Raw genomic sequence first — 12615 nt, forward strand, 5'->3', positions numbered from 1 at the left:
AGGCATATCATAAATATAAAAATCCTTAAGACTGGTCCTTATATGGCTTGTGCAAGATATGAACATTGATAATGTTGGGCAGAAAGTCTATAACCAGGCAAATATCGGTTAAAAAAAATCAAAAGGTAGCATGGATATAGCTGTGCTCACCACAGCTCTCTGTGGAAACAAAAAAGTTGAGTTCATGGACTTTGAGAAAATTTGTATCTAAAATGTTTTCAAAGTGTTAGCTCTTACTCTGGGACAAAATTTCTCTTAAAGTAGCTGAGTACTTGCAAAGCATGCACGGTCTGATATTTTAATCGGTGTTACCCAGACAGAATGGAATCAGAGTGTATTTAGGAAAGGAAATGAGAAAACGATGATTTTAAAATTTTGTCTTGTCCTTTACTTTGCTGTTTTTCACAACAGCAGAGAAGACTCACCCACCCACCCAAAAATCAGTGTAACACCAGGAGAGGCTTTCTGGTCTCACCAGGCTTCTGACTACTGTTTGTGAAGCTAAATTTCTGAGTCCAGTGGGCACAGTGGGAGCTGGATCTAACACTCTCATACCTCACAATTCAGATGAAAACTTGTATCATTATGACAAGAAAACACATCCAGATTGCACAGCCTCTTCTACTGAGGATGTGGTGGGATATATTTTACTCTCTCTGAAATAAACATAGCTTTCTACCATGCAACAAGGAACTGATTGTTCTCAAGGGCTCTTGCTTGTTTTTCTGCGCAGCCTCGTCAATCCAACTCCCGTATTTTTGGGAGAAGGGACAGCACAACTATCCTAGCTGAGGCAAGTAGGGTCCATAAAATCCGAACTGAAGAAAATGACCAAACAAATGTGGCAAGCTTGTTTGTATGCCCTGTATTCTGAGAGCCCCGTCTGGAGATTGGGCTGGCTCCTCAAGCTCCCTTTCTTTTATTGGCAGCCCTGGACCATTTATCTCCTGTGTGATTTGGTATACAGAGACAACTTTTTTTTTCCACCTTAGGCTACACTCACCAAAAAGATTATATGCAACAAAATTAGTTTTAGTAAAAATCAGTCAAATACATTGTATTTTACCTGCTACAACAATAACATTTCAATGCACTGTATACAAAAAACAAAGTGATTTAAACAAAATCAAACCCAGTAATGCTAAAGAAAAACAAACAAAAAAAACCCCACAAAACTGTAAGGGCATACAGTGTATACCTTCAACAGACCATGCAAAATAAGGATTCCATTCAAATTTCACATCTCATTAAAGACAATTTGGCCATTAATCCATACGGGTTTAGGAGCAAAGAAGGATTTTCCAAGACAGATAAACTGAAATGATCCTCCTTTGATCTCCAAGGTTAAGAATCAGCAACAATGGAAGATGAACAACAAGGGGCAGAACCACTGGCCTTTTTATGTGCCACAATGGCATCAGCAAACAACTACTTAATCAATATTTGGCCAGGGACACTGAAAACTTTCTTTTCAAATTTTAATTCCTAGTTGTAAAACAACTGTAGGGCAACCAGCAAGATAAGACATTAAACTGACTGCTTAATTGCCTTTTACTGTCTTACTAGTTATATATGTACATTCTTAATAGTTTGTGAATCTTTATTTACTATGATGAATAAATGACCTGTCAACAATTACATCAAACTCCCCTAACTAAATAATCTCAGCACATGACACACTTTAACTCTAATGTGTCCTCAGCGAATTTTAATTTCATTACGCCTCACTTTTTTTCTAGGCAGAGTGATTTAAACTGAATTAGTCGAACAGCATGGGGCAGGAGTACTCCAGGGCAAGTAAAGTAAAATGCCGCACTCACACTACTCTAAACAAGGTCCTGTGGTGAATTACATTACTGTACATCATTTTTATTAGCCAGAGAGCTCAGCGTTCAAGGACCACTTGGAAGTATACTGCATTTTTATTTCTATATTTTATTCTTTCTCCAGCCATGTATGTTTGCTGCCTAGGATTTAAAGTGACATTTACATGGAGAAATTCACATTGACTGGCTTGCTCTGATTTATTGCTTTGTGTTTCACTCAATTTCTTCTTAAATTAACCAGAGAGCACTTTGTAGTTCTGCTTCATTTCCCAATGCTGTTTTATTACACAGCTCTGGGGACTCATGATAATTTATCACTATCAACTTTATTGGCTTCCCTCACCTAAACCCCGTTCCAACCCTTATCAATAAGTAAACCTAAACCAAATTAAATGTTCCTCAAATAAGTATTAGATAAAATGTTGTCTTTGTATGATATAACAGAGAACCACTATTCAAAATCAGACACGGGAAATTATTTGTTTTAAGGATTTTATCGGTATTGGCTTTTATTTACAGCATTAATTGCTAATTAGCTTTTTATCTAATTAAAACCTCTGTCTGTCTTCTGATTCCACTGCTACCTCAGTGTAAACTGAGACACAAAGATCCTTGCCCTCAGCGAGAGTTTTGCCAGAGTTTCACTTGGGATTAAAATCAAACTCTCGTGCAGTAGGTACTTTTTACTAACAGAATAGAACAATTTTGGGCCCCATTCCTGCCTGCCCCAGCCCACGTGAGCAATGTTACACACATGAATAGGCCCTTTGAGTGGGGCTCCTCGGGTCTCCTCGCCATTGCCCACATCTGCAGGACGGCAGGACTGATGCCCAGTCGAGTAAACCCCTCTAACATCCTACACCTGAGGCTTTGCCCCAGAGCTGCAGTTCCTCAGCACCTTGCAGAGCTGGTTCCAAGAAAAACCTGATGTCTATTATGGTAAATTCCTACTGACATCACAGATTCCGCAATCCTAGGAGAATCTGGAAAGCCAAGTACATGAAAAAACTTCTCAGAGGAAGTCCTAACCACACCGAAATCAACCAACTGTTTCTAGCCTCTGCCTTTCCAGAATGACACCCTCTAAATCTAATAGATGAAGATTTTCAAAGCAACCAAATAAGGTGCTAACTTGAGTACAAATTAACTCTAATCGACTGCTGTGTGTGAAGCAATCCTGACATTTGCTAAAATAACATTCAGCTTTGTTCTAGATATATGCAATTAGAAAAACTGGAAAGGATGCCCACAGCAATTCTGCTTGAATAGGCGCTGACTCTCAAGTTGAAGAAAGCACCCCTAAGATGGCAAAACATTCAAAGCCATTAATAAAATCATGATTTCAAGCCGATGATGTATATTACTTCAGAGAGTCGCTGCTAGATTAACACCCTTTCTTCCCACAGCTGGAAATATTACTTGGTGCTTTTGTCAGACGATTAGCCTGCAGTTAGTCTGACAATTAGCACTCTCCTCAAAATCCTCCACTTCAAGACAGGAGGGAATGGGCTGCCCCCAGCAGCTCTGGAAGAGCGAACTCCACTTTGAAGTCACCCTACAGTCAAACATTTAACACGTTCCTAAAAATGCTCAGCATGCTGGGACATCACACTGTCACTTGATGGTGAGGGCATTATTCATTGCTGAGGTCATAAGTTATTATTATTATTATTATTATTATTATTATTATTATTATTATTATTATTATTATTATTATTATTATTATTATTATTATCATCATCATCATCATCATCTCAGAATCACGATTTGGAAGCAGAAGCCTGGCCCAGAGCCCCACAGAGATGATGGGTCAGGGAGAAGAAACAAAGCTCTGCTGGGATTGCATGGAATCACCTGCACCAATCTGCACTTGTGCAACACATGGCTTTTCTACCCTGGCCTGGGCTCTCACTATCCAGTTATGAGGAAAGAGAAGGGGAAAAAAGACAGAAAATATAGTTGGCACTGTCTCCCTTGAGCTAAATTCTGGACTCACTAGGGAGTTTTTTCTTAATTAAGTACTATTTTCTTGTCAGCTCTGAGAACCTCAGAAGCTACACTGTTCAAGTTTATTTCTTAGACCTGCTAGTGACCAAATATATAGAGTACTACATGAAATTTCAGGCACGAGGAGATAACTGCCTGCAGCCACAGCCATCACATCTCACTCAGTAAGTGAATCTTTACCATGAACATTGAGCAGGGGAACAAACTTCCCTTTTCAGCCCACAAGAGCATTTCACACAGCACCTAAGTCCTCCTACCACTGCACCTTGGGACAGGACACTGGAGCAAAACCAGGAGAACCCCTGCAACCAAAATCTAACTCAGCACCTGACTCATCCTATACTCCAGCCATTAATCCAACCGTCTACTGTGTAGAAATAAATTACTCAAACTGATATCTGGTGCCTCCGTGTTAATCTTCTCCCTTAATAAAGTGTCTTTATTAGTTTAGAAATCTAAAAATAACTGGCTGTATGATACTGACCAACCCTAATCAAAACATCTGCCAGCTCATCTAGCTCGAGCTACCCTTTAGATCATGTGCCACCACTTCAAAGCCTCCTGCATCAAGTCAGTAATTGTAACATTGCATCTAAATATTTAAGCTAGGGGCTGGTAGTCGCGTGTCCCATTTACAGTCAGCATCTGTCCTCTAATTCCATTACAGTACAAAGCAAAAATGTTTCCCAAAACTCACAAACAGGAAAAGCATCACACAGCTAAGAGAGGCAGCAGCAGCTTGAACTTTCAAGCTGCTGAGCAGGGCTTTTGTGCTAAGGTCCTTTTTTTCCCCTACCCCTTCAAACTCCCCACATACACACACTAAAATAGGGGTGGTGCCGAAATTGTATTAATGTGAGCCTCAGGCACACAGAAAAAAAAAAGAAAAGAGGAAGGGGAGGGAGAGGGGGAAGGGTTTGGTCCAAGATGAAAGTAAGAAGAAAATAAAGGAGGCAATTTAGTCTGCTGTAGCCTGAATTGCTCTCAGTACAGCCAAGGGTAGAGGCTTGGGATGAGTAGGGCCCTTTTTGGACGGGTGCGCATGACTGGGGGAGGATCCGCCAGGACAGGGCCCGGGGGCCAATTCCTCTGGCTGGGAACAGAGGCCCCCTTTGAGGCCAGCGGGGGGGTCCCGGCCCTGGCCCCAGCCCGCTCACAGCGGGGCCGGGAACCGACTCTGCCCCATCGATGCAGTGCTGAAAGCCACTGGTTCCTGCCAGAAAACAACAGCTATTTTATGAAGGGGGGAGTTATCACATTAGTCAGCAAACCATGCCCCGCGTAACTCCCACCAAAGGTACAAGCAACTCCCTCTTCTGTAGTGGTTATGCTAAAAATAAGCCCTTGTGTGCCACATAAAGGCGCAAAACTTTCTCGTGTTCTTTATTTATGGCTTGTGCCTTTAAGAAAAAAATCATCGCGCGTGCAGAAATACAGATATGCTGTTAGAGAGCTACCAGCCTCCTGATACACGCTCTGACAATCAAGTTTTCTTTAAATATATACCCAGAATCAGGGCTGAGGGTGACGCTGGCAGAAACACTGAAATATAGCACGTACAGGGCTGCACATGTGGCATCCGTAAACAGTGTGAGAATCACGTGTAAGTGTCCTAGAAGAGAGGCTGAAACAGAATCACACCAGGCATACTACAAAAGTTTACCTACACCCATATATGTGGTGGGAGAGATCCCAATGATACACTGTTTCTATCACACAATTTTTAAAAATATCACATTTCCATCCTCTCTAATCCCACCCTGCTGTAAATACTCCCTAAATCTTGAATTAGCTACCATTAAAATGACAGCTCTAGTCCTTGTCCTTGGAAAAAATGCCACTCCTTGAGCCACCCAAAGGCCCGTGGCGAGGAGGGGATTTCAGGCAGCGCCAGCAAATGCCCAGCACTAATGTGTGCTCCCGAGCAGAAGAGCCAAACTTTGCTTCGTGATCAGCCACAGGAGTCACTTTCTGACCTATCCCACAGCCTTCTCTTGCACCCACGCTCCAGGATACCTCAAGTCCCCAAGAACAGAGCTACTAAAACTCCTCATATTGCACAAAACCCCACATTTTTATCCCCTCTGTACCATGGAGCACTCAGCGCTGAGCTAGCTCCCGAGGGTTTTGCTGCACAGGACCCTTTGGATATGGATACCCTTTGGGCATTCCACAAGCAACCCGAGTGTCTGAAAGGGCATCTGAGATGCACTGCCAGCGGGCACCCTCTGCCGCACCAGGCCTTGTAGCCAAGCTGGTGGGTGCTGGCAAATATGATCCTGTGACATCAAAATCCTTTGGAACGCTGCCAGTTATTTCAGTAACAGAACAGGATTGTTTTTAAAGATGGAGTGAAATCAAAGCCGCTTGGCTGGCAACAGGAGTTGAAGCAGAATTTTTTGGTTTTGTTTTAGTTTTTTGGGGTTTTTTTTGTTGGTCAGATACAGAAAGTAGTGGTGGGCTTCTTTTATGGTTATTCTTTTCTTGTAATGGTCTCACTGGTGTGTGTTGTTCCTATAGTATCACACTCCATGCAAGGCAAGGCACAAGTATGGCAACAAATGTTTTCTGGCGCAGCAGCCTGCTCGCACTGCAGCATCCCAGCCACTCCAGTAATGAGATTAAGCAACAGCTTGCTAGTCAGGGAGGGGGGAGCAGGCGTTGCTGTGGGGAAGAGCACGCTCTCCCTCACACTGCCAAGCCTTCCCAGCCACTGTCACACAACAGATGGGATTACCAAAGCTGCTGTTTCCACGGAACTGTCCGGTCACGTTCACGCAGCAAAAACCTGCAAACATAGGGCAGGAGAGGATTGCTCTACCCCATGTAATCGAGGGGAAAATTGCTACTGATTGAACTCAAAACAAATAAACTTAGATGCTCACATCCACAGAAACTCAAAACAAATAAAGTTAGACAAATCCACAGAAAGTGAAAGAGAGGATATGTCAGGAGGTGGAATGCAGCCTCCTCATACAGCTGTTCTGCAAGGCACGAGTGAGCCCCTCTTGCAGCAAGGCATCACCAGCCCCAGTGGTTTTCCTACAAGAGTTTTGGGACTCCCCTGGGCTGGTGGAAGGCAGCCATGCACCCAGACACTGATTTATAATAAATCAGGAGCCCCACTTTTAAGGGCAAACAGTCAAAGAACAGGAAGACTGTTTCAAACAGAAACAGAAGGATGGGTTATATTGATAACAGTATTTTTTCTCTTGCTGTCTCTATTAACAACTCTTTGTTCCACAAAGCAGTGATATTATCAAGGCTTACTATCTTCTGTTTCTAATCTCTGTCAAGAAATTCAAGCAGGCAGCAAAGCTATTTATTTAACAACTAGGGCACTGAATTTAGCTCTTTTCCCCGTGGTGCACATCCCTCTTGGAAAAATCCTCTGTTGAAGGAGATGCTGGAGGAATCTCTGGAGGCAACTAGACCAGGCAATCTAACTGTGCCTTCTGCCCTTAAAATCTTGAATTTTGTTAGCATCTTCTGCATGTCTGTATTACACACCTCCTTGCAAACACAGACACACAGAAGATGAGGCTTCCCTGAAAATTTTAATAAGAGTTAAAAACTATGTTTTGGGAGGGATTAGGGGTTTGTTCCAAAAAATCGAAGACATGTCCTACTGTCAAAGAATGGATTTCTGTTGTCCCTGCACAGCACCAGCATCCCTTGATGCCTAGAAATGCTATAAACATTTTCTCTCTAAAAATAGCTAATTTTTTTCCACGATGGAGAGTCCATAAAACTGCGTGGAGCATCAGCTATTAGGGGCTCATTGAATAATTCATCCCTCATTGCAAGCCCATAATGTCTTTTCTCAGCCTTTTGTTGGGCTGTTTTCTCTTCTTTTCTCCTTGAATTATAAAAAGGTTGCCTTCTTTTGTTCACATCAAGCTGCTGCTAGCTGAAGCTTTGTCTGTGCAAAGCCAAAGTGTGAGTTTCAATGGACTCCCCCCTCTTTGTTTTCCAAGTTCATCTCCAAGTGTAGATTGTGTATAGAAGGCCTTCTTTGTAAAAGCTGGAAAAGTTGTACAAATGTTTGACCAGCTCATTTGGTACTTTTGTCTCGCCTTCTCCAGTGCCTGTGCATGTGCTGGGCAGCGACTTCCACACACACAGGCGGCCCGGCCAGACCCTTGCCTGCCCCTGCACCCTGGCCCAGCCGGGAGCCAGCATGGCTTCAACGGGAGCAGCAGCTGTCCCCCCGCAGCAGCCCTTCACCTCCGCCTTGTTCAGGTTGCAACCTCCTCGCAGTCCCGGACCAAACACCAACACACACTCTTCCCAGAAGTTTTAAGAGTAGAAAAAAACAAAACGTGTCTCCCTGCCCTGTTCAGACTGCAGAGACTTGAGGCTCCGCAGCCTTTTGCTACAACTGCCCCTTCCAGGCAACCACAGTCTTTCACTTGGCTCGGAAAAGGAACCCCTGCACGGCTGTGATGAGGGTCCCTGTGGTGGCTCCAACCCTCCCTGCTCCCTCGTTGCTGAAAGCCAAACTAGCAGTAACTCCCATCTTTGTTCCAACTTCTGCGCCATTCCTGCACACTGCAGGGTCGTTCCAGCCGGGGAATGGGATAGGATGGGATGTGGCAGCCGGGCTGTCAGGGCTCACCCCTTGCCCTGCAGCCCCCGCTGCGCTGGCCCCAGGACAACCCCTGAGAGACGGGGAGTGATAGCCACCAGCACCCGGGACTGGCAGTGGCCCGTCGCAGGGCTGCACGGGGAGTAGGGGCAAACAGGACTTTACCTCTTTCGCTGAGGATGCCGTCGATGCTGTGCTTGGCCTTCTTGTCGCCTTCCTCCACCTCTTTTCTTTCCAGCTCAGCCTCCTCTTCCTCGCCTTTCCCAAACTTGCTCCGCAGGATGCGGCTGATGGAGCTCACTTCAGGGGGGGAGTGCAGAGCTGTGACCGGCCCGTCCCCAGCAGCCCCCCGCGACTCTCGGGCCGGCCCGGGGAGCCGAGTCCCCCATCCGTGTCCCTGGCCTGTGTGCCTCGGCCACTGCCAGTGGGGACTTGGGGAAGGCAGCCGCACACCCCTCCCGTCCCCGCGGGGGTTACACGGGGCACCGGCCCACACCGGGCTCCAGCACGGGCACAGCGGCTCCCGAGAATCTTTCTCTCCCCCGAGCCAGCATGGCGGGTGATAAAGACCCTCGGACGCCTCACAAACCCTGCCCCGGCTCCATGTGCCTCCCGCCCCATCCCGTAAACAACCCGCCGGCATAGGGAGCTGCTCCCCATCTCCTGCTTCCCAGCCCCGGCTCTCCGGCAAGCCCCGAGCCCTCCTGCGGCAGCAGCCCGGAGGGGATGGCGGGGAAGCGTCTGGAGGAGGAGGGGAGGGGGACGCAGTTGCGATTTAATTGAAAACACCCCGCCGAGAGCAGGAATTCTCCCGGGACGCGCCAGAGGTACCGCGGGCTAATGCCAGCCGCCCCGCGGGCACCGGTCCGGCCCAGGGCTCCCATCCCGAGGGGATGGGGCTCACCCGGTACCGCGCTGCCCTCCCCGGGCCGCCCCCGACCCTCCGGGACCCTCCGTACCCCCCGCTCCGTACCTGACGGCACCGAGTTGCGGTCACACACCCCGTCCTTCAGCAGCTTGTCCCGGATCTCCCAGCTGAACATGCCCGCGTTTTCCCGCTTGTATTCCTCGATTTTCTTCTCAACATCCGGCGTCGTCACCTGCTTCAGTAAAGACAAGGCGAGCGGGCACAGTCTGTAGGACCGGGGGAGCCGTGACTGCCGCCGTCAGAGCCCCGGGGCTCTTGGAGCCGCCCGCGCCGCCGTCAGCGAGAGCCGACACCGGCCCCGCTGAGAAACGCCGATATAAAACACCCGAATGCGGAATGCGGGCAGGGTAAAGTAACAGGGGACACAGAAGGTAATAACGGGCAGCATAAGACGAACACACTCCGCGTTAAACGAAACATCCCAGGAAGTCCTCCGGGGTTACCGGGAAGGTGGGACAGAGCCCTCGGCATGGAAAACCGCGAATTAGGCAGCACAGGCTGCCCTGCGGCCGAGAAAATACCCGGAGGACTCCGGGCAACGAAGCTCCAGGTCAGTAAATTTTCGGCTGAACAAAGTTTTCGGCTCTGAACAAAAACCATCTTGATAAAAACGCGGAGAGGTTCGAGTACCGGCATTTTTCTTCGGTAGCCTCGTGATTTTAAAATAAATCTAAAAATCAAACAAAAAGAACGATCTCCCGGCTGGCCTTACGTTTGAGTAGCACAGTTATAAAAAAATTACCTCTACTCCTAATACAGAAAGGAAAAGTTCGGGCATCGCTTCGCTACTTTAGAAGAATCAAAGGCGGGGGAAAAACTAGTCACAACTTCCAATAAAAATTCCAACCTTAACTGTAGTGAGAAAGAAAAGCTGGAGAAGGAGAAGCCTAATATTGGGGGGGAAAAAAATTCGTCTCCATTATTGTTAGCGCAAACTTTTCGGTGGCGTAGCTAAAAATAAACGCAGCTCTAGAGCAGAGAGAAAAAGCAAATAGAGCAGCAGAAGGAGCAGTAAAAAGACAGACAGAAATACAGGTCGTTGTGTTGCGCTTTACATGCAAGCGGGGAGGGCCCGATCCAGCCGTGCTGGGTCAGCTCCACCACCAGACCGACCGCGTCCCGATCCGTCCCGTAGCCCTGAGCCCGCCTGCGCTCCTGCGGGAAAAACGAGCGTGGGGCACGCGGGGCTCTGGGAAGCCAAGCGTTCATAACAACACCCTTTTCGCCCTATTTTCGTTTGAGGTTGTTTGTTTTTGTTTTTGCTTTTGTTTTTTTAATAGCATTTCCTTAATTAAAGATATATGATTGCCAAGAGCTCCAACAATATTTCCAAAAAGGTCGGGAAGTTTGAGAGCAACAGGCGGGGACACGGCGAGGGTGCTGTGCCCCATGGATGTCTGCGCCCACTCCCGGCCTCGCAAGGTCCCTCCGGCCCTCCCGGGTGCCGCCGTCCCGACTGGAAACCCCGGTGCCGACCGCCGGGGTTTCCAGTGTCCCGGTCAGAACTCGCTCTCCGCCACCGCGACCGGGATTTGCCCCGTTCCGGGCGGGCGGGAGGGGCTCACCTTGGGCTTGCTGCCGCCGATGGCCCCCGGCCGGATGGAGCCCGTCTCCTGGTACCTGCAGAGAATTTTGGAGACGCAGCCGTGGGACACTCGCAGCTGGCGGGAGATGACACAGGGCCTTATGCCATGGTGGGCCATCTCCACTATCTTGTGCCGGATATGGTTGGGTAAAGGCCTGCCATTGATAAACACTCCTCCGAGCTGATTGACTCTGCCCTGGCCTAGAGGGGTAGAGACTAGAAAAGGAGGGAAGGGAGGCAGGGGGGTAAATGGCGTTAACGTCTCCTTCGGATCCTGCCGCGTCTTTATGTTATTGTTTCGTTTGTTGTTTTTTTTTTTTTTTTCGTTGCTTTTCTATAAGGCAACTCACCCCCGCCCGCCCCGCCGAGCACCCGGGGCCCACAGCTGCCGCGGAGACCCCGCCGCCGGCCCGGCGGGCAGGGGAAGGAGGCGGCCCTGGGCTTCACCTGTTGCACTCAGCCGGAGCCGGCTTTCAGAGCCCGCCTGGCTCCGGCGGAGAAGGGGAAAGCGGTGCGGGAAGGCCGCAGTGTCCCCGGCGGCGCGGGGGCCGGCCCCGGCTCGGTGCCCCGGGAGCGGCGGTGGGAGCCGCGGCAGCCGCCCGTCCTCCCTCGGGGAGCGGCCTGGTTGTCCCCGGCCCTGCGGGGCCCTCGCACCGCCGCTACCTTGATTACGAGCGGCCACTCGCAGCGGTCCGGTGCCGACCCACAGCTATAAATTTCCCTTCGGTTCGCATCACCTTTATCAGAGTTTAATTTTTTTTCCTAACTTTTTCCCGAACTTTGGGCTCCCCAAATCCCTAGTTTTCACTTCACTAAGAGAACCGGGGCCGGCTGCGCCGCCGACCTCGCGGTCGGTTTCTCCCGCTCCCGGGACGGGCCATTCGCAGGGTGCGAGGCCGGAGCCGGCGGCTGCAGTGGTCCGAGCCGTGCCCGTCCTGGGACAAACCCTGCTGTGACAGCCCGGAGGGAAGGCGGGCGGCTGTCCTGGAGCCCTCCGTGCGCCAGTTCTGGCGGGCCGGGGGGGGCCGCTCTGTTCCGGCGTCCCGGCACGGAATTATTACCCCATTCCCGACCGGCAGCAGCACAGGCTCGGCCTTACCTTCCAGCGGAAACCCGCTGCGGGGATAGTTCTGCCCGGCCCCGGGGCGCATCATCCTGGGGACAGCTCCGGCCAGAGTTGTCATCGCGGCGGCAGCGGCCGGCAGGGTTATATCCAGGTGAGGGCTGATCTAGGGGAGACCCGCGCTGTCAGCGGCCCCCGCCGAATCAGGAGCGGTCCCGGAGGGGGTGGGGGATGCCGCCGAGGGGCGGGGAGGAGGCAGCTCCGCCGCTGCCCCTTTGTCAGTGACCCGCGCTGCCCCGCACCGGGAGGGCAGGGGCCGGGCCGGAGCCCCGCCGGGCGGCGCGGCTGGGCGCAGGGAGGGCGGGCGGCGGGGCGGGGGGCGGCGGCGGTGTCCCCGGTGCGGCGGGGAGCGGCGGCCGCGGGGCCGGGAGCATTTATCGGCTCCGTGCCCGCCGCGACTCGGCGGCGGCGCCGCCGCGATTGGCCACCGCCGTCCGGCCCGGCCGCGCCGCCCCCGCTGATTGGGCGAGCGGGCGGCTCCGCTCATCGCCCCGGCCCGCGCGACGGCGGCGCGACCGGACCGGCACCGCCACCGGCACCGCACCGGCACCGCACCGG

The 12615-nt window shown here is 50.3% G+C and overlaps 1 protein-coding gene across 5 annotated transcripts in view; it reads right to left on the reverse strand.

Annotated features, from left to right (window-relative positions):
- Nucleotides 1-12389, reverse strand: part of PAX3 (paired box 3) — a 75753-nt gene extending 63364 nt beyond the window's left edge. For 2 of the 5 annotated variants that reach the window (XM_066193147.1, XM_066193152.1), the window contains exons 1-4: nt 12034-12389; nt 10915-11150; nt 9395-9524; nt 8587-8721 (exon numbers count right to left, since the gene is read on the reverse strand). In XM_066193147.1, the coding sequence (XP_066049244.1) occupies nt 8587-8721; nt 9395-9524; nt 10915-11150; nt 12034-12118 (586 nt within the window). In that variant the 5' untranslated portion in view covers nt 12119-12389. Of the gene's footprint in view, nt 1-4972; nt 6622-6647; nt 8495-8586; nt 8722-9394; nt 9525-10914; nt 11151-12033 lie in introns of those variants that run through there. The other 3 variants (XM_066193150.1, XM_066193151.1, XM_066193148.1) reach the window with 3 other exon arrangements.
- Between the last annotated feature and the right edge of the window lie 226 nt (nt 12390-12615).

This window comes from Chamaea fasciata, unplaced genomic scaffold (genome assembly GCF_029207755.1).
Source record: "Chamaea fasciata isolate MVZ Bird 193981 ecotype frontalis unplaced genomic scaffold, bChaFas1.0.hap1 SCAF_11, whole genome shotgun sequence".
Classification (NCBI taxonomy): domain Eukaryota; kingdom Metazoa; phylum Chordata; class Aves; order Passeriformes; family Sylviidae; genus Chamaea; species Chamaea fasciata.